This window comes from Dryas octopetala, chromosome 6 (assembly GCF_963921425.1).
Source record: "Dryas octopetala chromosome 6, drDryOcto1.1, whole genome shotgun sequence".
Lineage (NCBI taxonomy): Eukaryota > Viridiplantae > Streptophyta > Magnoliopsida > Rosales > Rosaceae > Dryas > Dryas octopetala.
Genome location: NC_141371.1, coordinates 10,235,682 through 10,263,380, shown reverse-complemented (window position 1 = coordinate 10,263,380; position 27,699 = coordinate 10,235,682). Strand labels below are relative to the sequence as shown.

At 37.9% G+C, this 27,699-nt stretch overlaps 3 protein-coding genes and 1 pseudogene across 6 annotated transcripts in view; 3 read left to right on the top strand and 1 right to left on the bottom strand.

The window, feature by feature from the left end:
- The window catches only part of LOC147282253 (uncharacterized), a 2,161-nt gene extending 662 nt beyond the window's left edge, over positions 1 to 1,499 (top strand). Inside the window, exon 2 of the mRNA XM_086249086.1 lies at positions 42 to 1,499. Coding sequence (XP_086105212.1) covers positions 43 to 1,113 — 1,071 coding nt within the window. The 5' untranslated portion in view covers position 42 and the 3' untranslated portion in view covers positions 1,114 to 1,499. The remainder of the gene's footprint in view (positions 1 to 41) is intronic.
- A 4,424-nt stretch (positions 1,500 to 5,923) lies between these two features.
- On the top strand, positions 5,924 to 12,028 carry LOC147282252 (cysteine-rich receptor-like protein kinase 10). 4 transcript variants are annotated; one of them, XM_086247098.1, is made up of 14 exons: positions 5,924 to 6,058; positions 6,214 to 6,362; positions 7,060 to 7,192; positions 7,335 to 7,406; positions 7,576 to 7,719; positions 7,826 to 7,897; positions 8,024 to 8,089; positions 8,228 to 8,298; positions 8,440 to 8,592; positions 9,501 to 9,700; positions 10,169 to 10,379; positions 10,531 to 10,768; positions 10,882 to 11,036; positions 11,362 to 11,570. In XM_086247098.1, exons 2-14 carry the CDS (start codon positions 6,281 to 6,283, stop codon positions 11,418 to 11,420), a joined length of 1,656 nt encoding a protein of 551 aa, XP_086103224.1. In that variant the 5' UTR covers positions 5,924 to 6,058; positions 6,214 to 6,280; the 3' UTR covers positions 11,421 to 11,570. The 4 variants fall into 4 exon arrangements, with proteins under 4 accessions (XP_086103224.1, XP_086103222.1, XP_086103223.1 ...); XM_086247096.1 differs by having other exon boundaries at positions 5,925 to 6,058; positions 10,882 to 11,032; positions 11,362 to 12,028; XM_086247097.1 differs by lacking the exons at positions 7,826 to 7,897; positions 8,024 to 8,089 and having other exon boundaries at positions 5,925 to 6,058; positions 10,882 to 11,032; positions 11,362 to 12,028.
- A 223-nt stretch (positions 12,029 to 12,251) lies between these two features.
- Positions 12,252 to 14,982, bottom strand: LOC147282251 (disease resistance protein RPV1-like; annotated as a pseudogene).
- Positions 14,983 to 21,915: 6,933 nt separating this feature from the next.
- Positions 21,916 to 23,736, top strand: LOC147282250 (4-coumarate--CoA ligase-like 6). The gene has a single exon (XM_086248730.1). It carries the CDS (start codon positions 21,916 to 21,918, stop codon positions 23,626 to 23,628), a length of 1,713 nt encoding a protein of 570 aa, XP_086104856.1. The 3' UTR covers positions 23,629 to 23,736.
- The last annotated feature ends 3,963 nt before the right edge of the window (positions 23,737 to 27,699 follow it).

Sequence of the window (27,699 nt, the reverse complement as noted above, 5' to 3'; positions counted from 1 at the left end):
CCGAAGCACTAATTATGATTATTTGTTCCTTTCAACCAAAGAATGTCAAATCTCAACAAGCTTGATTTCGTCGCTTTGGAAGTTTCCGGAAGAAACTATCTAAAGTGGACTCAAGATGTTAAGCTTCATTTGACTGCCAAGAAGATGAGGTCGACAATCAATGCAGACAATGTTGTCGCAGAATCTCTTAAGGCAAGTGCCATGATCTTCATTAGGAAGCATATGGAAGAAGCACTTCAAGTTGAGTACCTCGCTGAAGAGGATCCACGAGCTCTTTGGGTTGCTCTGGAAGAGCGGTTTGACCATCAAAAGACCATTTTCTTGCCTGAAGCAAGACATGACTGGCAGAACATCCATTTCCAGGATTTCAAATCCGTGAATGAGTATAATTCGGAGATCTGCCGGATCCGGTCGCTCCTCAAATTTTGTGGGGAGGAGCTCACTGAAGCTGACCTATTGGAGAAGACTTTCTCCACCTTCCCTGCCTCCTGTTTGGTCCTGCAGCAACAATACAGGGAGAGAAATTTTACCAAGTTCTCGGCATTGATCACTACTATGTTGCTCGCTGAAAAGAACAACAACTTATTAATGAGAAATGATCAAGCCCGACCTGTCGGTACTAAAGCAGCACCATTGCCTGAAGCAAACGCTGTTGCTTATCGCGATTCAAACCGCGAAAGAGGATACCGAGGTCATGGAAAGGGCACAAAGTCTGACCGCCCGAGAAATGGAAGGAAAGGTTCTCAGAGGAATGGCCCGTATGATCGAGGCCAACGCGGCCAAGGCCCACGCGGTCATGGCCCACGAAACCTGAATTCTAGTGGCCAAGGCCCACGTGGTAGGAACCGCGGTCCCTCGGCCCCAAGAACTCGAAATGAGAGGAACACTGGTCCGGCCCGTCGCCACCAGAATCAGAATCAGAATGATCTCTGTTACCGATGTGGAGGAACTGATCATTGGTCCCGCACCTGCCGTGCATCAGCGCAAGCTGTAAATGAGTATCACGCCAGTCGCGGAACTCGAGAGACCAATCTCGTTGAGGGATCATTTCCTATGGATACCACCTTAGAGGTCACTGATTTCCAGACTGCTACTGGACACTTCGAGGACTAGAAACTCGATGACATGGATATGATCGGCGCTTGTGCCGTATTTATTTTCTGAATAATGTTTTTCTTATTCAGATTATTTTGGTGATTTATGATTTGGATTATTTGTTTTGGAAATTTGGTTATGCTCGAATATTATTTAATTCAATTAAGTTATTTTCATACATGTGATCTATTGAATTAAATTTATGAATAAGCATGTTTAGTGGGGAAGTTTGTTGTCTGGCAGACAGTGCTACTACGCACACCATACTTCAAGATCGGAAGTATTTTTCAAACTTATTGCTTACTCATACCTCTGTGACAACCATATCAGGCCAATCCAACCTGATAGAGGGCCATGGCAAAGCCCATTTTTATGTTGTCCAATGGTACTGAATTACCATTAATGAGGCCTTATATTCTCCAAGTTCCAGAAGAACGTTGTTGAGTTATAAGGATATTCGAGCCAACGGTTATCACGTTGAAACCACTGAGGAAAATGGAGTGGAATATCTTTGCATAACCTCCAATTTGTATGGCCAGAAGCGTACATTGGAGAAATTGAAATGTCTATCGAGTGGTCTCTATATGACCACCATTAGATCGATTGAGGCAAATCACATAGTTAACCAGAAGTTAACCAATTCGAGCAGTTTCTTTCTATGGCATGACCGGTTGGGATACCCAGGTTAAAGTATGATGCGCCGTATCCTCAATTCATCACACGGGCATCCCCTTACTAATAAGGATCTAGTGTTTAGTGACACACTATGCCAAACTTGCTCGCTCAGAAAGTTGAATACTAGACCATCATATGCAAAGACTAGTAAAGACTCCATCCTTTTCCTGCAAATGATATAAGGGAATATTTGTGGACATATCCAACCACCATGCGGACCATTTAAATATTTTATGGTTTTGGTTGATGCATCGACAAAGTGATCACATGTTACACTATTGTCCACAAGAAACGCTGCTTTTGCTAAACTTCTCGCCCAGAAGGCTCACCACACGGATTATCCTATAAAGTCCAGAAGATTTGATAATGCCGGAGAGTTTACATCGAAAACTTTCGATGATTATTGCATGTCCCTTGGGATTAATGTTGAACATCGAGTTCCCCATGTTCACACCCAGAATGGTCTCGCAGAAGCGTTCATTAAAAGATTACAAATGATCGCACGAACCTTGGTTATGCGCACCAAGCTTCCAATTTCTGCGTGGGACTATGCAATCTTGCATGCAGCCATGTTGGTCCGGTTGAGGCCCACTGCTACCCAACCTTACTCCGCGTTACAGTTGGTGACTGGGTACGAACCTGACATTTCGTACTTACGCGTATTTAGGTATGCAGTTTACGTGCCAGTTGCGCCGCTACAACGTACCAAAATGGGTCCTCAACGAACGATGGGCGTATATGTCGATTATGAATCCCCATCTATTATATGCTTTTTAGAGCCCTTGACAGGCGATCTCTTTACCGCTAGATTTGCGGAATGTCACTTTGATGAGACAGTCTTCCCGCCGTTAGGGGGAGATAAGAACGTCACCGTTCCTGAAGAACGACGTGAATTGACGTGGAATGTCCCCACTATGTCTCATCTCGATCCCCGAACCGCACAATGTGATAGTGAAGTGCGGAGAATTCTAGATCTACAGAGTATAACTCATAATATGCCAGACGCATTCTCTGATCTAGCTAAAGTGACGAGATCCCATATACCTGCTGCAAATGTGTCTGCAAGGATATCCGTCCTCGAAGGACGTGTCGTCCCAGGAGGACGTGTCGTCCCAGATGGACAAGGTACAGCAATAGTGGCTAACCAGTCATATGTCCCTGCCCAGAAGTGAGGTTGACCACTAGGTTCGAAGGACTCTTATCCCCGGAAGAGGATAAATTTGGCACAAACGAGTCCTCTTGACATCGCAATCTCAACCGATCCATCTCACGAAATAGTTCCGGATTATGGGTCCGTCCTGGAAGAGACGGTGTTGGGGGACGCTCCAACATCTGAACCCACTCCCGAGAACAGAGAGATCTCTATAAATTATGCATGCTTAAGTGAGCTCTGGAATCGAAACGAGATTATCATCGATGATATATTTGTGTTCGCGGTAGCTACCGAAATCATAACTAGCGATGACATCGAACCTCGCTCCGTTGATGAATGTCAACGTCGAGACGACTGGCCAAAATGGAAAGAAGCAATCCAGGTCGAATTAGATTCCTTGACAAAGAGAAAGGTGTTTGGGCCTGTCGTTCCTACACCTTCCCATGTTAAACCTGTAGGATTTAAATGGGTATTTGTAAGGAAGCGTAATGAGAAAAACGAGATTGTAAGATACAAGGCTCGTCTAGTGGCGCAAGGATTTTCTCAACGCCCTGGGATTGATTACGAGGAAACGTATTCTCCCGTAATGGACGTGATAACGTTCCGCTATCTTATCAGTTTGGTAGTTTCCGAAAAACTGAGTATGCAGCTTATGGATGTGGTCACTGCTTATCTCTATGGGGATCTTGATACAGAGATATATATGAAAGTTCCCGAAGGACTTAAGATACCCGATGCAAATAGTTCCAGACCACGGAACACGCTCTCCATTCGTTTGAGGCGTTCACTATATGGATTGAAACAATCCGGACGGATGTGGTATAACCGTCTAAGTGAGTATTTGATCGGGATGGGATATGTGAATAATGATCTATGCCCTTGCGTGTTTATTAAGAAAACAAGTTCTGGTTTTGCTATTGTAGCTGTTTATGTCGATGACATGAATCTAATTGGTACTCCTGAAGAGATCAAGGAAACTGCTAAACACCTGAAGTTGGAATTCGAGATGAAAGATCTTGGGAGAACGAATTTCTGTCTCGGCCTGGAGCTCGAGCACCGTGCAGATGGAATTCTAATCCATCAATCGAATTACATCCAGAAGATGTTAAGGCGCTTTAATGAGGATAAAGCGAAGCCTTCTAGCACACCCATGATCGTCCGTAGTCTAGATCCTAAGAAGGATCCGTTTCGTCCCGCAGATGATAACGAAGAGATATTGGCACCAGAAGTCCCATATCTAAGTGCAATAGGCGCATTATTGTACTTGGCTCAATGTACTAGACCGGACATCTCATTCGCTGTGAACTTGTTAGCTAGATATAGCTCTGCGCCAACACGCCGCCACTGAAATGGCATAAAAGACATTTTCCGCTACCTTAGAGGTACAACGGATATGGGCTTATTCTATCCCTATGCATCAAGGAATGGATCGAACCCCCTCGATCCTCGGAACGATGCCCGCCTTGTTGGATATGCTGACACAGGGTATCTATCAGACCCGCACAAGGCGCGTTCTCAAACTGGTTATGTCTTTACCATTGAGAATACAGCAATATCTTGGAGGTCTACGAAACAGACCCTTGTTGCTACCTCTTCGAATTATGCTGAGATTTTAGCCCTTCACGAAGCAGTTCGTGAATATATATGGCTAAGGGCAGTTTCCAAACATATTCGAACTACGTGTGGACTGCATTCCACCACTGATGAACCAACGATTATCTATGAGGATAATGCCACTTGCATCCAGCAGATGAAGATGAGTTTTATCAAAGGAGACAACACCAAGCATATTGCACCGAAGTTCTTCTTCAATCAACAGCAACTAGAGCATCAGATGATTGAAGTCAAGCAGATCCGATCTCAAGACAACCATGCAGACCTCTTCACCAAGTCACTGCCAAAGTCCACGTTCTTGATGCATGTTCGAGGTATTGGTTTGGGTAGATTGGCTGATTTACCTAGTATGTGGTCTTCAGGGGGAGTCGACATTAGGGGGAGTATCCTGAAGCATACTCGCTTGACCATCGTGTACTCTTTTGTCCTTCGTTCAGGGTTATTTTGTCCCACTGGGTTTTGTTACCTGGCAAGGTTTTAATGAGACACATCTTGGCATGGTCACCCTACTCATACTACATCCTGAAGATGTGTTGATCTGATATATATGCATTTGCTCATCTTTTCCCTTCGACCACGGGTTTTTCCCATTGGGTTTACCGGGCAAGGTTTTGGTGTAGCAACTCTAATGCACCCCGCTCCCATTGACATACTATTTGCTTATGATCCAGAAGATATGACTTCACCTACTTTCGAGGTTCTGATGCGACTACTCCACACTCATGCGCGTTGCACTCTTTTTCCTTCGACCAGGGTTGTTTTTGTTCCCACAGGGTTTTTATTACTTGGCAAGGTTTTAACGAGGCAACTTAGAAGCGCATAGCAGAGACAACACTAATGACATGGAATATCCAAGGGGGAGTGTTGTAAATATATTGTTATATGTGGCTATTCCTGTAATTAGTTGTAGGGGCATACTAGTAAATATTCTATACCTAGTAAACCCTACCTCTATATAAGGATATTTATAAGATGAATAAGATGACGACTGATCATATTCTCTCTGCCTTCTCTCTTCCACAAACCCTAGATTTCTACATACTTTTACAACATACTTAAATTTCTTCATGGTATCAGAATAGACTATTTACGTGTTAAACTTAACAACGTCACTCAATATCACTTATAAGAATTTGTGCTGCTCTTTCGTTGCCGATTGATTTTGTCATTGGCATCATCGTCGTTTATTACAACCACAACACAGTAGAAGTCTTTTATCGTGGATTATGCACTCTATTAATGCAAATAAATTTCTTAGAGTAGGACTTGGAGCATTGGTGAGAAGCTTTGCCATGAGCAAGTAACCACACAAACTCCCATTCCCATCAAAGACAAGTCCCGTTTGACCTTTGACTGCAAGTTGAGATATAGACAAATAACACCGCATGGTTCATAAGAATATAAGATTGGTGAGAAAAAGCTGTCCTTCATTATTGAGTCATTGCCTAACCTATGGCTCCTAAGAAAATCACAGTTCACTAAATTTCTCGTATTTCCTTTCCTGACTGAACTACTGAATTGGTAAGATGGCAATTGGCAAACCATAAAAGATCTTCAACATCAGTTTGTCCCAAAATTGTTATCTATTTTAGTTTCTAATTATGTTTATCTGAAATCTGAATATTTATAGATCAACAACAATTGAATGATAGTTTATTCCTTTGTTTTTTTGGCAGATATGGCCATATTGATTAATGCGTTCCTTGATCCGCATGCATTTCGTTGCATTGATCGCTGTTAATAATGATGTTGTTGAAGATGAAGCTAATCTTTGCAGTTGTGACTTTGGCTTGCTTAGATTCTTTCGTCTTGCCTGATTTTCAAGGTACAATTTTGTGGTTATGTGACATTTAATTTGTTCAACTGGGGTATGCTCTGCACAACGATATTCCCATTTTTGTTCAATTTTTCTTTCTCTGAAGTTTGGGAACTAAGAAGGAGAGTGAGATGGGGTTTAGTGATTTTGATAGTGGAAAAGACTAGAACTAGGAACCAGAAGAGGAACAATCAGCTAAGAGCCATATATGTTGCAGTTGAAGAAGTGAAATCGGGTGTGAGGTTGAAAAGAGGATAATCTTGTGGTGGAGAGAGAGAGAGAAAGAAAGGGGAAGAGGTGGGGAGGGTGGTCGGCAGTCGCTGATTATGTTTTTTTATTATTCTTGTGACATGCAATGCAATTAAAATCATTTAATTCATCTTTGTCTCTGTCTCACCCTCTCTCGAGACTTGAGAGTGGGTCTTTCATGGGACATGCTCTATGGGGCATTATTTCACAACGAGGTGGGACCCACAACACCTCATTGCGAGAGGATGTCTCATTGGGCATGCTTCATTGAGGACTAAATCCTCACTCTCTCTCTCTCTCTCTCTCTCTTTTTCTGTGTTCTATGGTGGAATATGTTCTGTATCATTTACTTTCTTTGGTTGACTCTGTTTTTTTCAGTGTTTATGTAATGTAGTGGTGCAGTTCTGTTGGCACATTTGCTTTATTTGATTGTGAACATTGGTGTTTTCTGTTTCAGGAGATGCACTCTTTGCATTGAGGACTTCATTGGTTAGTTCAGACGATCAGCTCGCGGATTGGAACCCCAACCAAGTTAATCCATGCACTTGGTCCAATGTTTTATGCGACGTTAACAATAATGTCATTTCTCTGTAAGACATTCATTGTTTATGGTGATGCGTTGTTGCAACCAATCACTATTTTCATGGTTTATGGAATGCAAAATTTATTCTTTTACTTGCATATATTAATGCCCTATTACTGGTCTATGCTTAGTTTTGTCATTGTTTGCAGAAAATGGACAAATATTGGATTTTCTGGAACCTTGTCCCCTAAAGTAGGAGCCTTGACAGCTCTTCAAACACTGTAAGTAAGGAGAATATTAGTGCTCTTTGTATCATCCTAATTTCTCAGCAGATGGAGCCTTGACAACAATTCCCATTTGTCTGGTTTTTTTCCTCTCTTCTATCTGTAGACATATATGCATGCCATATACTTACATTTCTGATATATATAAGGTCTATTAATCTTTCAGTTCATTGCAAGGAAATGGCATAACTGGTGGGATACCAGAAGAGCTTGGAAAACTGACAAATTTGACCTCCTTGAATTTAGAACATAATGATTTAACTGGTGAAATACCATCTACCCTTGGTAATCTGACAAAGCTTCAATACTTGTAAGTTGTTCCATCCGCATTGTTTTCAGTTATCAGTTTTATCTAATGACTCTCTCCATCTTCCTCAATTTTGTCGTTGACAGTGCTTTCTTGATCATGCTAACAGGAATTTGGGTATAAATAATCTGAAAGGGACTATCCCAGACTCACTTTCAAATCTTTCAAGTTTAATTAACCTGTATGTTATCGGATTTATCCATTCAAGTTATGCTAAATGAATTGATTTGGAATCTGTATGTGTGAAGTTGTATACTTAGGACCATCTCTTCAGTATTTGATGGCATACTTGAAACTGCCTTTGCAGTCAGCTTTCCTACAATGCTCTCAGTGGTCAAATACCCTCTCGGTTATTTCAGGTTCCAGAATACGAGTATGAACACTTTCTAATGTTAATGTCATATCAATTCCTGACAATATCTGACTGCACGCCATTCGCTCTCTGTCTACACATAGTCCACATTATGTTTTTCAGCATGATTCTTGAATTGACCTGTGTTGCTTGTTGCAGTTTTAGAGGAAACCGCTTGAACTGTGACGGAAATTCCCATTACCATTGTGCATCTGCTATTGCTGATTCAGGTTTAACGGGTCATAATATTTATCATATTGGAATCGAATTGTTCAGTTTAACCCTTTATTTTAATGAGCAAGATAGCCCTGCTGAGTTTTTCCCACTCTTGACAGGCTCTTCTTTGTTTTGTATTTTTTTATTTTGGCCAGGCTTGAAAAGCTCTTCAAATAAGCCAAAGCTTGGAATAATAGTTGGAGCTGTTGGAGGGCTTATCATTTTACTTTCAACTGGAGGCGTGCTTTACTTTATGTGCAAGCGTAGGCACAACGGCTACAAGCGTGAAGTTTTAGTAGATGTTGCAGGTCTATGTTGCTTTCTCAATATACAACTGCTTCAAATTTGAGTGGCTATGTTTTATATATCAATCTTTCCATTGCTGATAGAAATTGCATAAAACTTCCCAAAAAAGGGAAACAATACCATTGGCTGATAAAACTCCCCTCTCTCTCTCTCTCTCTCTCTCTCTCTCTCTCTCTCTCTCTCTCTCTCTCTCTCTCTCTCTCTCTCATCAACTCATATGATCTTTTCTTTTTTATTTCTCTTTCAGTGCCAAAACATGCTGTTTTTTAAGCTATATGATCTCCAGCTATAAGTTTCCATACAGTTTTCTTTGTTTGATTTTGATGTTTGCTTGTACTTTGATCTTGAAAACCTACAATTGCATAAATACTGCAGATTTTATAAATTACCTCATAATTATGGTTAAGTAAACTTTAATGAGACCTTGTTTTGAATTTTTACAAATCAGCACAAGCTAAAATGGCTCAACCATCTTTTCAATTGACTCAATAAAATTTTCCTTTTTGTCAAACAAGTTATGGTTATTAATAAATTTACTCATAGTTTTAACTTACATTAGGCATTTGACTTTAGGTTAAATACCTCAAAGTCACATATTCATCTTACTTTACACCTCTAGGCATTAGTCAGGTTGACGGTGATGGGTGGTCGCCAAATCTGTCTCTCAACATCTTGGTACAAATTGGGAAAACCACTACTGATCGAAGCATTGGAGTTTATGATAGTTGAAATACTACCTTGCAAATTAATCCGCATTCCTTGCGGATTGGTCTATGCCATTCTCTGTAGTGTGAATAACTGCTCTAGAATATTTCATATATTATACTCTTGAAGCATAATGTGCACTTGCTAGATAGAATATTACATCTTTGACATTTGTTGAATTTTCTTCATTAATCAAAATATGTAGGCGAGAACAGAAGGAAGATTCTGGAATTGCTTAACTTCATGAAATCTGATAGACCTACTGCTCATGTTAATGGGATTCAAAGTGATGGAAAGATGGGACATGATTTAAGTGTATTTAGCTATGCAACTCTCATGGCTGCCACATGCAACTTCTCTCAAGAAAACAAGCTCGGACAAGGGGGATTTGGACCTGTTTATAAGGTAATTAATGGTTTAAATAATTAATAAAAGGTGTGCCTATTTTGTTTTAATAGCTGAGATTATTGTAAGAGAAATTCTAAATAGACTCACCCAAGTTACTCAGTTGACCCTCAAACTGTAAATCTCCACTTTACCCATAAGAGAAAAAAAAAAAAAACAAACAAAACCCCACCCCACCCCCCTCCCTCCCCACTCCAACGCTGGCGGCCCCACCCCACCGGCTGGCCGCCACCCCTCTCATCTCATCTCTCTCTCTCTCCTCTCTCTTTCTCTCTCTTCAGCCCCCTTTCTGTCAGACTTAAGGGAGGTCGACAACCTTGCTAGCCTCCAAATTGGAAGTCAACTATGCAAATTGAGTGAATCCATTTTTCTTTTAATACAAATAGGATTCTTTTTTTTTTTTTTTGTAACAACTCATAATTATATAATAATTGATCGATCAAATGACATTATAGATGATAAATACAGGGAAAATTGACAACAGGACGAGAAATAGCTGTGAAGAGGCTTTCTAAATGTTCAGGGCAAGGAATATTGGAGTTTAAGAATGAATTGACACTCATATCTGAACTTCAACACACAAATCTGGTTCAACTTTTTGGATTTTGCATTCATGGTGAAGAGATGATGTTAATATATGAGTACATGCCAAACAAAAGTTTGGACTATCATTTATTTGGTATTGGAAGCTATCCCTTTAATCTTAGTGCTTAGATTTCAGTTGTTCTAGAAACATGTATATATATATATATATATCTGTTATCAAATTTTTAATTAACTGTCAATAGATTACTAATGTTCTTGGTTCACTCTATATATATGTTGGACAGATTCAATCAAAGGCCTGCAACTAAATTGGGAGAAACGTTTCACTATAATTGAAGGAATCGCTCAAGGATTGCTTTACTTGCACAAATACTCAAGACTGCAAGTAATTCATAGAGACTTAAAATCTAGTAACGTACTACTGGATGAAAATATGAATCCTAAAATTTCTGATTTTGGTATGGCAAGGATTTTCACATATAATGAATTGGAAGCAAATACTAATAGGATTGTTGGGACACGGTAAGTAAATAATACATTATACATACATTCTTGTCACGTCTTTTGCTTTGGTTGCTGAGCATGCATTTTTGTAGATATGTATTAAGAAAAATATTCTTTTTCAATTGGTACAGTGGTTACATGTCTCCTGAGTACGCCATGGAGGGAATTTTCTCTATAAAATCTGATGTCTACAGTTTTGGAGTGTTGATGCTTGAAATCATAAGTGGTAGGAGAAGCAATAGCTTTTACAATGATGATCGCGTGCTCAATATAGTAGGATATGTACGTATGTGAAACAAATCTCAGTACTTGCATGTGATTATATTTTAGAAATTTAGATTTTCATTTTATACAAGACCTAATTTTCATCAATCCCAGTGTGTTAGATTGAATTTTGATTATAACTGTTTGACTTATATACATGTAAGGACTATAATTAAAATTCAATCAAACACTCAGATTTAATGAAATTTAAATCTTATGTAAAGATGAAAAACTAACTACGCCTTCAATTTTTCTTCTTTGAGATATGATACTGATCAATCAATTCAATTAACATTCTCTTATATCTGATTATATAATTAATTAATCTTTCTTTTGCATGCGTGCAGACATGGGAATTATGGAAAGAAGGTGCAGGGTTAAAACTGATGGACCCAACACTAGGTGATGATTCTTGTATTAATAGAGATCAAGTGTTAAGATGCATCCATGTTGGTCTACTATGCGTTGAGGAAAATGGAGCAGATCGCCCCACCATGTTTGATGTGATATCAATGTTGACAAATCAAACTATGTCACTGCCTACACCTACAAAACCAGCGTTTTGTGTAGAAAGAAAAGTGGTGGTCACTGGTATTAGTATAGGTGGAAATGGACCAGGTATTACATCAATAAATGGTATGTCCAATTCCGATTTTAATGCACGTTAGGGTCCGTTTGGTACACATTTTGCTCTTTTTTCCAAATTCTATGGCCTCTGGCCTCGACAAAATGGGCACTTCACAAAGTGATGTGGTATTTTGCTCCTTTTTCCAAATTCCATTTCCTACCCCATTTGTTTTCATGGGTGTTTTGTCTTATGGTGCTGTTGTTACAACCATGAATCCTCTCAGCAGTGTAATTGAAATCAAGAAACATATTGTTGATTGCAATGCATGTCCTGCTTTTACTGCACTTGGAAAAGTGGATGAATTGCAAGCATTGGGTATTCCTGCAATTGGGGTACCAGAAAATGTAATTTCAGATTCAAAGAAAGAAGCTTTTTTGGGTTTTTTATATGCTTATTTATAGTCTGTTTTTTTATAAGGTGGTGGAATAATGATAGGGAAAAGAGTGGTGCAGTTGGTACCTGTTGTACACTCGACCAAGGCTAGCTTCTCTAGTGAAGTGGCACCAAGTTGCCAATATCATTAAAAGAATAAAAAATGTATATGAATTCCATCCTTACATTATTTTCATTGACTGTCACCAAGTTCCATCCTTGAAATGATGGAAACGGTTAGAATCCCTCACACTGATCTCCCTCTCTGTAATTACTGACATGACTATATGAGTTTAGTTGCATTGCATTGTGGCAATCACCACAAACCCTCAAGTTCTCGAAAATCCGAATGGAGGTTTTAGGAGTGCTAATAATTCCGAATGCAATTGCCAATCTCTCACTGTGACTTGTGAGGATGTGCTCTTTCTCATCATCCTCTATATCGTGCAACACAAAGCTCAAGTCAGGAGCATAACCAAGCCTCTTCATTTTTGCAGTTACATCCATCAACATCTGGTATATGGAAAAGAACGTCAGGATTGAAGTTCGGAAACATCTCCTGAAACGTGGCCATAATCTACCTTTATCTCCTTCATCTTGTTCCTCTGAGCCTAATTTAAGCAATTTGTTAAAGAAAGATAAAGTATTTGGTTCTTACTGTCTCATTTTCCAATACATGATAGACATCCTTAGTGCTCCACAATATACTGCGTTGTCCAGGCTCTGCTTCACCTTTTTCGCGGACAATTTCCCAACCCATTTTTTGTACCAAATCATGCATCCATAGGAGGTTATTTGTTATTGATATGAGAGACATATTAATGAGATCATTAATTCCCGCAACCACAACCAAACCGCTTAATTCTAACATTTTTTTTGCATGATCTATACTTTCCCCCTTTATATAAACACGCAATATGCAGAAATATCCTCTTCACATCTTCATCTAATCCTTCATAACTTATTCTCAACGGTTTTAGAATTTCTGGGGTTTGGGAACTTTTTCCAATTTACTTAGTTCACTTTCCCAGTCTTCTTTGTTGTTGCAGTTACGGAATGATGAACCTAAAACTTTAAGAGCTAGTGGAATGCCATCAGCATATTTTACGACCATTCTTGACAACTCAGTATAATCTGTCGTAGTAGAGTTATTTCCAAAAGCATTCAAATTGAACAGCTGAATAGATTCATCAAAATTTAATCCCTCAACCTTGTATATGTTATCATCATCAACTCTTTTATTAAGTAGACGCCTATCTCTCATTGTTATAATCGTTCTACTTCCAATGCCAAGCTTTTGTTTTGCTAGATCAGCTAAACAATCTAATTGGCTTGAATGGTCCACACCATCAAGAACAATGAGGGCCTTTGTACCACGAAGCCTATCTTTAACAAAATCTGATCCTATAGTTTGACTGCAGACATTTAGATGTTCTTCCTTTAGTAGCATACAAAGAAGTTCATCTCGCAAGGTATATAGTCCACGTTTCTGTGATTCTTCCCTAACATTTGCAACAAAATAGCAAGCATCAAATTCAGAAGAGAGTCTGTTATATACAGAATCAGCAATGGTGGTCTTGCCAATACCACCCATGCCCCAAATACCTATAGTGCGAGCATCTAGTGAGTCGATGCACAATAACGATTCAATTTTCTCAATATGTTTTCCGATTCCAACCAAGCCCATTAAATCACATGAAGATTTACGATTCAATTTCTTCAAAATATCTTTGAATTGTCTGAACTAGATCAGACTCAGTCCTGGCATATATGAAGGGCACAAAATAGTTAGACATATATAATTGATTAGCCAATTAATTGTACGTAGAAGTACATGCATACAGGTTACAGGGTTACCTGGTTTTGTCTGAATTATCAAACCCGGATAGGTTGGCTGCTTCTTTCAAAGCATCTCTCCACTTGAGCACCTTGTCCTTGCTGTCCTTGAAACGTTGTTCAAGATCATCAAATGCAGCTGCATAACTCCCCCTTTGATTCCTAACATGTGATGGATCTATGTCATAAAAAATGGGTATAACGATTTATCTATCTTTTTGCTTGCATTGGAGTATATGGGCAAGTTCATCTAATTAAGCACCATGTGGAAGAAGCATTGTTTTTTGAGAAAATGATCACAGAAAGCTTTGATTGCTCGATTGATTCGGTTAGGGCTGATGAAATTCGATCACCTCTCTCAAGCCTGTTATCTATGTAGGTTTCGATTTTCTTGACAAGTAAAGCAGTATAAAGATGGCTGATAAGATAGCCTGGTACAAATTAATTTACAAACCAACAAGATACACTTTTTCATTTTTATTTTTACCAACTTATGTGACATGTTTTAACTTGGATAACACGTTCTAAAAGAATAAAGAAAATAAGAATGATAAATAAAATGCATGTTGAGCAATGAAGCTCGTCTCATATTCGAATGTTCATTATCAATCAACATTTGTAAGTTTTAGGTCTTAAATTTTGGGCAAGTTAAAATCTAATATTTAAGCTCTTGTGGTGATTCTACACCCTAAACCAAGCAACCATGTTGAGAATGTGATAAATACTGAGAAACAAGAGGTTGCAATTTGAATTAAGTTGGTAAAAAACAGCTGATAAAGTGTTAGACTAAAGAGCATTATCCTCTAAATTACAAGCTCAATCTACTTCACGAGAAGGTTGAATTACAAGAATAAGCACAAAATTCCAAAGCATGTCATTGTATATGGAAAATTAAAGTTTAAGTTAGCAACATCAAATATACAAGGATGCTGATGACCCAAGTCTCTGCGGCAATAATACAAACACCTTGGCTTCAAGCAATAATGAAGTAACTAAAGTAGCGCATAGTATAGTTGCTTAATTGGAAAGAAGAATAAACAAACTAACCACAAAGGTCTCAATTATAGCCAGTGGCACCTTCTTCACTAGCATGCATAAGAGCATACAACACTTGTTGGTCGAGAGAAGCCATTCTACCATCCCAAACAACGTAACACAATGCGTCAGACACTAAAATCTATTCTAAAATGACTATCAAATTAAATATAAGTAAATAAATTCGAAGACACACTGTTATTTTTATTTTCATTTTTGTAATAAATTAAATACATATTGTTTTGGATACCTTGGAAATTGAAGCCTAGTTAAAGTAAAAATTTTATGAGACAATCTATATGTTATATAAACTTTTATATGGACATATAGAATTGTATGTTTTATGAGACAGTTCTATATGGGTCCGTCCGTATAGAATCGTTTCATAGAAGTTTTTATATCGATAATGCTATTGGGAGTATGGTCAGCGAAATATGATCAATTGCAAAAGTCTCAAAAGCATTATCCTTTTATATCTCAGTTGAGCTTGAGTTATATACTCTCTAGTCTTTTCTCTATTCGGAGAATAATTATTGAATATAATATTAATAATTTTCACCTATATTATAATATATAAATTGATTATATCGGTTATACAGAATAATTTATTCTATTTAGATATCTAATTAAAGTTAAAAAGTAAAAGATAAATCCAGCTCCATTATTTGGGACTTCAAACGGCCCATAGTTGAGTTGGGCTATCTTCAGGCTGAATAGTATTATGGGGCTTCTAAAAATCCCCACCAATTTCATTTCCCACCCCATTCAAAATTTTCCTACTAAACTTCCATCTTTGCCCCCTAGTATTATTATTTTGGCCAGATGTTCTCTGTACTTGTACTTGTGAGGAGCAAATTTCTACTCTCTTTGAACGTTTCAATTCTTGTATTCTTAGTTAATAAATTTTTTGACGAACTTATAACAGTAGTATATATTGGGGAAAAAGTATCCTATTCATAAAAATAAATAAATAAAGTCAAACTTACAATTAAGCTGACAAGAAAATAGGGGAAATGAATCAAACTATAAAAATTGTGATGCAGCTTACACTTACACTAGAGATCCATAATCCATACATTGAAAGTCATGTGAGGGCTTGTGGCATGTAGTTGATTAGTTCTATCATCCAACATGACAATGTGAAATGAACTTAAGATAGAATAAAGGATGAAGAGAGAAAATGATAGATAAGAAAGATGAGAGATTTAGGCCTCCAGGTTTGCAGATTGAATATACCTGAATAATTGTTCCTAAATCACATTCGATTGGTAACTATAATATATGTGTTTCCGATTAGGTACTATGATTTCGGTAAATTAGTTTAGGCACTATGATTTAGGTATATTAGATTAGTGTATTAGGTTAGGTACTATAATAATGGTGTATTCGATTAGCTACTATGATATAGGTATGTATATTCGATTGTGTTTTTTATGTTTCCAATGGTAGCCACTCCTAACAGTGTATGAACCCGATTTTTCCCAAGGCCAAACTAGTCAGGAGCTCTCAAATCATTTAGAGGAATTCCTCATATATAGAAGGGGTCAGAAGGTATATTTGATTAGCTATATTATCTTTGTTACATTGTATTCTTATTTTAATTTCTTTCACTCGTGTTTTATGCATATATGGGAAATTTTAAAATTTGATTATTAATTTTAGTTTGAGACTACTTTGAGTATATTTTTCTTTTAGCTACAAATATTATCAGTGCCGTTTCTGACATTTTAGAGGCCCAGGGCAAAAATCTGAAATGGGCCCTGTGTACAATATATATATAAAATTATATAGACATGTTTTTCATTTACTTTTACTTGAAAATTAAAAAGAAAATAATAAAATGATATCACACTTTATACAAATTTTGAATAAAAAACTTTGGACAAGAAATAATTAAAGTTATAGGGTCTTTATACATACAAACTTTGAACCAAAAAAAATTAAAGTTGCAGTTCTTAGACTTGTCAAAAAAAGTTTTTTCAACAATATGAGCAACTATGTGATCAAATACACCACCTAAAAAACACAATTACAATAAGATAATGGCCAAAACAGTTAATGAAAATACATGAAAACAGGGCTAAGAAAGAGATTAAGACTCAAGAGAAGATTGAAGAGGGGAGCTAAAGGCTAAAGCCTTGAGAATTGAATGGATTAACTTCAAGTCTTCAATTTAATTGAATCAATTAATTGAGGATTGAGGAAGAGGGCAACTGGGAAACTGGATTAGTCTGGGCGAGCTGAAAGGCTGAAAGAGAGAGAGAAAAACTGATAGGGAGAGTGAGATATTTGTTTAAGAAAAAAAAAACATTTCAACTTTCAACTTTTTTTTTTTTTTTCCCAATGCAATGATTATGCACTTTTGAGCCAATAACTTTAGGCCCCATTTAAAAAAAACTATAATTTCTAACCACCACCAATTATATATACACACTAACCCTTTTTTTTATAACAACACACTCAGACTACTCAGCAGCAATTATATATATTTTTTTATTTTAAATATTATCATATATACTATATATATAATTTAAAAAAATTTGGGCCCCCCTTGAAATTGGGTCCTGGGCGGTCGCCCCTGGTGCCCTTGCTCAGGGACAGCTCTGGTCATGTACGTGACTATTTATTGTGAAAGAAATAATATATACACCTATTACATGCAATTTTTTCTTGTATGAGATAATAGTACATATATTAATATTGAGACTATCTTAGCTGATCAAACGGTATACCATCTCTATAATAGAGAGGAAACCCATATGAGTCCACATGAGATAAAGAACATAAAAAACATAAACCCATACCCATTATAACATAAAAAAGAATTACAGATAAAGAACCATTAACTATTCATTTATTTCATAAGAGTTTGATTTTTTTAGTATCCTTTGCCTTCCCAAGTGGAAACTCTTGCTGACGAGGGTGGGCAGACATATGGTGCTACATAACGTGGGATTGACACATATAAACTTTAAGGGGTGTATGTGAGAAGACGATAAATCTCAGGGGTGTAAATGTAAATAACTATTCCCAATTCCCAGTTAATAATTTATACACATTGTAATTTCACATGAGTCTTCAATCCTAAATGGTAACTTAATGTTCAAACCAATAGTTAGTCATAACTCAGGAAATGCAGAAGCTAAGCATATCCCAACCATACAATCATGACTATTTGACATTAAAGTGAATGTTAGCTTGATATATATTATTAGCATATTTCTTAACAACTTAAGCTTTTGGGGTACAATGGTTGTCTAACATGGTATCAAAGCCTTGTTTGCAGGAGGCGAATCCTCCATTCTCCAATTCATATGATAACTTAAGTTTTTAGAACACCGGTGGTTATTTAACAATGAACATTTCAAGCATCCAATTGGAGGTAATATCAAAAAGTACAATGAGTATTAAACTTGTAAGACAAGAAAGTTTTTAGGAGATCCACGGTTTGACTTGATAATAATATAACACAAGAAACTTTTTCCTTCATATAAAAAAAAAAAAAAAAGGAATTTAACTTATTGTGAGCTGAACTCTTTTTTCAAAACTTTGGCAATGGCTATATATAACCCATTTGGTCCCAATGTAGAACCGTAGCTGTTATTTACAGTTCAATTTTGTTCACCAACCGTAAATTTTAATTATATTGGACCATTTGGATTTATGACTAGCTGAATTCTTCAACCAAAACTTTGGCAGGGGCTATAGCCCCTAGGTCCCAATGTAGAATCGCAGCTAGTCTTTAGTTTGATTTTGTTCACCAACATTAAATTTTGGTTGAAGAGTTTAGCTAGTCATAAATCAAAATGGTCCAATATAATTAAAATTTGGGCTTTCAACTTCTTTTTTTTTTTTTTTCCCAAGCATGTGCAATGATTATGCACTTTTGGGCCAATAACTTTAGGCCCCATTTAAAAAAAACTATAATTTCTAACAACCACCAATTATATATACGCACTAATATTTTTTTTTTTTATAACAACACACTCAGGTTACTCAGCAGCAATTATATATATATATATTTTAAATATTATAATATATACTATATATATAATTTAAAAAAATTTGGGCCCCCTTGAAATTGGGCCCTGGGCGGTCGCCCCTGGTGCCCTTGCTCAGGGACGGCTCTGAATATTATGCATCATCAAAGGAGTTATGTAGCATAAATTAATCTCAAATCAGCTTTTAGAAATGAAATGTATAAAAAATCAAGGCTTAATTGCACCAGAAGTTTACTTTTCGAAAAATCTCAATATTGTCCACGAATTAAATTTTGTTTCACTTTAGTTTATGAAATATTTAACATGTCTCATTTAGGTTCAAACTGTCACAATTCAAGTTTGATGTCCATTTATTGGATTAACAAAATTCTCCTTGTTATGATCCTCTCTGCCTTTTACTACGTTTATCCAGTTAAGGTAATATTGAATCCCGTTTATATTGTACATCATCCCCATATTTTATACCTAATTACCAACTAGCAACCCAAACAAGATTATAAAGAGAAATTAGTATCTTATATAAATAAACTAATCTCTGCCTCTCTGTATCTCTGTATTGTTTTCTATGGAATATGTTTGTGGATAAATCCACATGGATTCAATGGCCAATCACAAACCAACACGTGGCCCACCAGGTCCCATTTTTTGCTCTGACTTTTCAAATAGTCAACTTGGTTAGACCCAGCCATCTGTGTCATCATCTTAGCTCAGCAAATGCCAACAACATGTACATTTGAGATCGGCTCTTACCTCCGGGTTACCCATGTCCGATCCGAACCGACATTGGGATCCACCAGGAATTTGAGAGATTATCTTTTTCGGACACCATCAGTTCGGCTCAGATCTGGAGATCATCTTTCTCCAGTCACATCTCAACCATTGGTTCGGCTCGGCCCGGCCCAATGACCGATCACGATCAGACGTGCTTCGACAATCTTGTCACCGTCTGATCATCTCAACCATTGGTTCGGCTCGGCCCGGCCCAATGACCGATCACGATCAGACGTGCTTCGACAATCTTGTCACCGTCTGATCATCTCAACCATTGGTTCGGCTCGGCCCGGCCCAATGACCGATTACGATCAGACGTGCTTCGACAATCTTGTCACCTCCTGATCATCTCAACCATTGGTTCGGCTCGGCCCGGACCAATGACCGATCACGATCAGACGTGCTTCGACAATCCGATCAGACGTGCTTCGACAATCTTGTCACCGTCTGATCATCTCAACCATTGGTTCGGCTCGGCCCGGCCCAATGACCGATCACGATCAGACGTGCTTCGACAATCTTGTCACCGTCTGATCATCTCAACCATTGGTTCGGCTCGGCCCGGACCAATGACCGATCACGATCAGACGTGCTTCGACAATCTTGTCACCGTCTGATCATCTCAACCATTGGTTCGGCTCGGCCCGGACCAATGACCGATCACGATCAGACGTGCTTCGACAATCTTGTCACCGCCTGATCATCTCAACCATTGGTTCGGCTCGGCCCGGACCAATGACCGATCACGATTGGTTCGGCTCGGCCCGGACCAATGACCGATCACGATCAGACGTGCTTCGACAATCTTGTCACCACCTGATCATCTCAACCATTGGTTCGGCTCGGCCCGGACCAATGACTGATCACGATCAGACGTGCTTCGACAATCTTGTCACCACCTGATCATCTCAACCATTGGTTCGGCTCGGCCCGGACCAATGACCGACCACGATCAGACGTGCTTCGACAATCTTGTCACCACCTGATCATCTCAACCATTGGTTCGGCTCGGCCCGGACCAATGACCGATCACGATCAGACGTGCTTCGACAATCTTGTCACCACCTGATCATCTCAACCATTGGTTCGGCTCGGCCCGGCCCAATGACCGATCACGATCAGACGTGCTTCGACAATCTTGTCACCACCTGATCATCTCAACCATTGGTTCGGCTCGGCCCGGCCCAATGACCGATCACGATCAGACGTGCTTCGACAATCTTGTCACCACCTGATCATCTCAACCATTGGTTCGGCTCGGCCCGGCCCAATGACCGATCACGATCAGACGTGCTTCGACAATCTTGTCACCACCTGATCATCTCAACCATTGGTTCGGCCCGGACCAATGACCGATCACGATCAGACGTGGATCTTCACATCACCACATCAACTCAGTCCATTCCATTCCCAGTTCGGATCGGCTCGGCTTTGGTGATCGTCATCTCAAAACCTAGTTGCGGCCGGATTTCACTTGAGGGGATGACTGCACTACCTACCTGATCGGCTTGGCCGACTTGTCTAAATCCGATCCGATCACACATGGGTTTCACGTCTACACGTGAGGACATGTGTTCGGATCGGCTCGGCCTCCCACCGCCATCCTAAAGAAGATCACGTTGGGACGAACCGCCATACTCAAGTGCACCTGACGTGACTCTCTGACAGATAAGACATTCCAGCTCACAGCCATGACTATTGGGGCATTCCACCTGATCTTCCATCTTTGCATTCAATGTAGCATTGAATGCAAAGGAGGTGAGTAGCTGTGCATGCTACTAGTTATGACCGAACGCGTGGATCTCTCTCAGCCACTCAATCACATGCAGGTAACTTACTCTCCACACCTTCCCTTGTCTATATAAACCAACTTATATGCACAAAGCCAGGATCCCATCCATCCAGCCATCACAAAGCAAACACTTGCACAAACTTTGGCTTACCAAAATCACACTTGGACTTGCTGAGAATAAACCCAGAACATTTGCCTTGTTCTTCCCATTCTCCCAAGTTCATCACATGTTCTTCCTCACTTCCATTCAAACACCATCAAACACCATCACTGACTTCATCATCGGAGCGTGTTTGGCTGGTACCACACCGGTCCATCTCTTTTGATCTTATTTTTGTCTACAGGAAGATCACATCATCATCATCCAGCAGGACTTTGGATCAGCCAGGTCACTACCCCTAAGTTGTTGTAACTTTCTTACGGAAATTTGCATCAACAGAATACAATCTCCATAGCTGTCTCTACAATGGCCACAACCTTAAATAACAACTTCAATCACTGTCACATCACAGAAAATCAGAATCAGAAATCTTTATCTACCCAGTTGTGCCCTTGGTGGTTCTCACCAGAAACTGGAATCTACCACAGCAAACACCCCTCCATTAACCTCCCTTCAGACCCTTTTCTTGATGTGGTCTCATTCATTTTCTCACACCAACACAATGGGGTTTCAGCAGCTCTCACCGATTCCTCATCTGGGTCTTCAATATCTTACTCAGAGCTCTACTCTTTTGTCAAATCCATGGCCTCTGGCCTCCACCAAATGGGCATTTCACAAGGTGATGTGGTTTTGCTCCTTTTGCCAAATTCCATTTACTATCCCATTGTTTTCTTGGGTGTTTTGTACATTGGCGCTGTTGTTACAACCATGAATCCCTTCAGCAGTGTAATAGAAATCAAGAAACAGATTGCTGATTGCAATGCATGTCTTGCTTTTACTGCACTTGAAAAGGTTGATAAATTGCAAGTATTGGGTATTCCTGCAATTGGGATACCAGAAAATGTAGTTTCAGATTCAAAGAGAGAAGCTTCTTCGGTTTTTTATAAGCTTATTTATAGTCAATTTGATTTGGCTCCAAGGCCAGTGATTAGGCAGCAAGACACCGCTGCGATATTGTATTCGTCAGGGACTACTGGTGCGAGCAAAGGGGTTGTGCTAACACATCGGAATTTTATATCTACGGTTAAGCTTTTTGTGCGTTTTGAGGCTTCACAATATGAGCATTCAAGTTTGAATGATGTGTATTTAGCTGTTTTGCCATTTTTTCATATATATGGGTTGTCACTTTTCGTGATGGGATTGTTGTCTTTAGGATCTAGAATTGTTGTGATGAAGAAATTTGATGTCAATGAGATGGTCAAGGCCATTGATAGGTATAAAGTTACACACTTCCCAGTTGTTCCACCAATACTAACAGCATTGACAAAAACAGCAAAGGATGTTAACACACATAGTCTGCTGAGTTTAAAGCAGGTTTCTTCTGGAGCAGCTCCTTTGAGTATGAAAATCATAGAGGACTTTATTCAGACCCTTCCTCATGTTGATCTCATTCAGGGCTATGGCATGACTGAGACCACAGCAGTAGGAACTCGCGGTTTCAATACCGCAAATCTTAGGAATTATTCTTCAATAGGGCTTTTAGCTCCAAACATGCAAGCTAAAGTGGTAGATTGGAAAACCGGATCCCCTTTGCCTCCGGCCGGTATTGGTGAGCTATGGTTACGAGGACCGGGGATCATGAAAGGTTACTTGAACAATGAAAAGGCAACTACGTCCACGATTGATGAAGATGGTTGGCTGCATACCGGGGATATTGTGTATTTTGATGAAAATGGATACTTAAGTTTACATGATCGATTGAAAGAGACAATCAAATACAAGGGATTTCAAATTGCTCCTGCGGATTTAGAAGGTGTTCTGATATCCCACCCTGAGATAGCAGATGTTGCAGTGACAGCAGCCATGGATGAAGAATGTGGAGAGGTGCCAGTGGCTTTTGTGGTTAGGGAGCATGGCAGTGAACTTTCACAGGAAGCTGTCATGGATTATGTTGCTGCACAGGTTGCTCCACACAAGAAGGTCAGGAAGGTTGTGTTTACACATTCAATACCAAAGTCTGCAGCTGGGAAGATCCTCCGAAGGGAGCTTAGGAAATATTTATTGACTTCTAGACTCTAAAAGACAAGTACATTTTTTAGAAACATAACATAGCAGAAATGAAATATATAGTTTTGATATTTGGATGTGTTTGGTGTGTGGTGAGTGATGATGACAAAGAGATATAATATTTGCAAATTTATGGGACAAGGAAGAATGGAGATGTACTCCTTGATAGCACTTAGAAAACTTCTAAAGTTTTTTGAACGGATCATTTATGTTGTATGACACATCTTTCTTCCTTGTTGATTACATGAAGGTCTATATATAGACCAATTGATACATGATCACTATGCACTCAGCACTAGATACATGTAAGATTCTCAGGAACTTTCAATTTCCATCATCTTTTCCCATTCATGAAGCTTGCCCTGTTTTTCAACCTATGCAGATTTTAACAAAAAGGTTACAAATTTCAACTACAAAACACAGAAAAACAAATAAAACAAGCACATTGCTTCAACCACTCCACATTACTTGGTATCTACAGGCACACTTTCACTAAGAAAAGAGACCATACTCTTCAACATACACTTCAGTTTTTTTCTCTTCAAATTTCTTTTACACTCATAACTTTAAGGAAAGCTAAGCCTCCTGATACAGACTACATACTCTCTCAAAGATTGAGCTTTACCTCTAAGGTGGTGGAAAAATGATAGGGAGAAAAGGGTGAAGGAGACATAATAGAGCACACCATTTGTATGAGGAAAAAAACAGCTGCAATGACAGAAATAAATGCCCAAGTTTCCATATTTCTATACTCAACAAGCAACTCCACATTGCAGTTTGTATGACTATTCACATTAAAAAATAATTTTTTCATAGTATTAATTTAGAGACAATTATTAATGATTTCTACGCTTTGAAAAAGCATAGGTCACAATTTAAATAGATTGTGTTTTGTATTTGCATGACATTTTTATTTATTGTTTTGTTGTTTTTTTTTCTTTTATGTATAGATTTACATCTAATTTGAGAGGTAAGGCTCATTATGCCCCCTATTATGTGTATATTTTCTTTTTTAATTAATAAAATTTACTTGTACCATCGAATTTTTATTTATGAATAAATGAGATTATAAAGTTCTAAAGTTCAACCCATCCAAATTTTAAATCCTGCCTCCATCCCAGTCCAGCTTGGTGTAGATCTGTCATGCTTGGTATAGTTTATCATCCACATTTAATTTGTTAAATATGCAGTCATTTTTATTTTTCAAATCATCGAAACAAAACCTTAATAAGACTTTAAACTCTAAATCCTAAACCGTAAACCTTAAAGATGAAGGCGACATAGACTAAAATGATTCTAGCTCTACTTATTGATCATTGCTAAACTCAGTCGTTTCTGCATAACACTTGTAGTCTTGCTCTGTGCTCTTTCATGGCTTTTGAGGCTTTCTTACCATGGTGAAGGGGGGTCTATAGAGACTTAGGGCATCTCCAATGTCCCTAAAAATAGGGGTGCCAAAGCCCAAAAAATGGCATTGCTCCCATAAAGTGACTCTCCAATCCAGCCGTAAGTTAGACGTGTCAAAAGCACCAGTTGCCAAATATCTCATTAACTTTGCCTTTTGGAAAAAGCTTTTGCTTTTTGGCATGTTGAATTGTTGACGCGTGAATGCAGAACACTCAAAATCTCATACAAAGCATTTGCTTTATACGTTCGGTCCTTGACACCTCGTAGAAACTGCAGCCTTCTACACTTCCACTTGGATCACTTTATGGTTTACTTGAAACTCAAGCCTGCAATTTGCACTTTATGGAAATGAAAGAAAATTATTATAACAAATTTCAGCCGAAAGAAAAAAAAATTAATTAATGAAATGCTTGAACAAATTACTATAGCCTTCAAATTTATTATAACATTATGTTTGTTATGGTTAAGTTAGTTTATTATAATATTTTAAAACAAACAAATGAAAAATACAACATTGTCAGAAACCAAATACTTTAGTATGAACACTTCATATTCTTCCCGAAAAAAAAGAAGAAAGACAGTTCTAAATTTCTAATATATTTAAAGAAAGTAAAATATATTTAAAAACCACACAGCATATAGTCATAGCGAAAAAATAAAATAAAATATTGTTAATAACTCCACCTATCAAAAAAATTAGTTGGCATGCAAAAAAAAAAAAAACTAAAATTTATATGAAAACGATATTGGTATATAAATATATATATGCTGAAATTTAGTTTTTTTTTTTTTTTTGTGTAAGTGGAGTTACATAGATTTAAATTATACGATTAGAATTTAAACAAGTAAAAATAAGAAAATAAGAGAATTCAAATCTGTATCCAATTGGAAATGTCATTTTTATGTGTCATGTCATCTTGGCAAACCTAAATCCAAATGGTACATTGCCATTGGAGTGCATATGTCAAATTGTGAAATTATTGTCATTTTTATGTGCCATGTTATCTTGGCAAACCTAAATCCAAATGGTACATTGCCATTGGAGTGCATATGTCAAATTGTGAAATTATTGTCATTTAATTGTGCCAAAAGTTGGCACGGCAGTTTGGCCCACCTAGGAATTTAGCATTAGAAACTCTGTAGATACAACACCAATAGGACCGGTGAAACATGTAAGCTGTCCAACTCCTCTTCATCCAAGTTATTAATGAAGTCTACAAGTTTTCTTGGTCATTTGGAGCAGCTTCATTGCTTCCTCCCATTTCCCTCTTACTTTGTTGTGGTTGTAATAAATGACGATGATGCCAATGACAGTAATGACAATGATGGGCTCTATGTAATTAAGAACTGAGTATAATTAGAAATCGATCCGATCAACTCAGAGCTTCTTAATTGCGCCAGTTTAATAAACGTCTTAATTGTTTTGACGAATACAATTTGTCACAACATCAAGGCTTTGAAAGTAACTAATTATGTGCAAGAAAAACTTACTAGAAAATCATCACTTTTTCTCTTTTGTTTCACTCTTTGGCTCTTTGTTGTTGTACTCTTAATTATATAATGGTGACTTGGTGAGAAAGCAAAGTATATTTTATTCGGACTCTGGATCCCGGCCAATCCCATTCCTTTGTTGTTAACTAATCCCGGACACTAGAGATCCATAATCCATACATTGAAAGTCATGTGAGGGCTTGTGGCATGTAGTTGATTAGTCCTATCATCCAACATGACAATGTGAAATGAACTTAAGATAGAATAAAGGATGAAGAGAGAAAATGATAGATAAGAAAGATGAGAGATTTAGGCCTCCAGGTTTGCAGATTGAATATACCTGAATAATTGTTCCTAAATCACATTCGATTGGTAACTATAATATATGTGTTTCCGATTAGGTACTATGATTTCGGTAAATTAGTTTAGGCACTATGATTTAGGTATATTAGATTAGTGTATTAGGTTAGGTACTATAATAATGGTGTATTCGATTAGCTACTATGATATAGGTATGTATATTCGATTGTGTTTTTTATGTTTCCAATGGTAGCCACTCCTAACAGTGTATGAACCCGATTTTTCCCAAGGCCAAACTAGTCAGGAGCTCTCAAATCATTTAGAGGAATTCCTCATATATAGAAGGGGTCAGAAGGTATATTTGATTAGCTATATTATCTTTGTTACATTGTATTCTTATTTTAATTTCTTTCACTCGTGTTTTATGCATATATGGGAAATTTTAAAATTTGATTATTAATTTTAGTTTGAGACTACTTTGAGTATATTTTTCTTTTAGCTACAAATATTATGCATCATCAAAGGAGTTATGTAGCATAAATTAATCTCAAATCAGCTTTTAGAAATGAAATGTATAAAAAATCAAGGCTTAATTGCACCAGAAGTTTACTTTTCGAAAAATCTCAATATTGTCCACGAATTAAATTTTGTTTCACTTTAGTTTATGAAATATTTAACATGTCTCATTTAGGTTCAAACTGTCACAATTCAAGTTTGATGTCCATTTATTGGATTAACAAAATTCTCCTTGTTATGATCCTCTCTGCCTTTTACTACGTTTATCCAGTTAAGGTAATATTGAATCCCGTTTATATTGTACATCATCCCCATATTTTATACCTAATTACCAACTAGTAACCCAAACAAGATTATAAAGAGAAATTA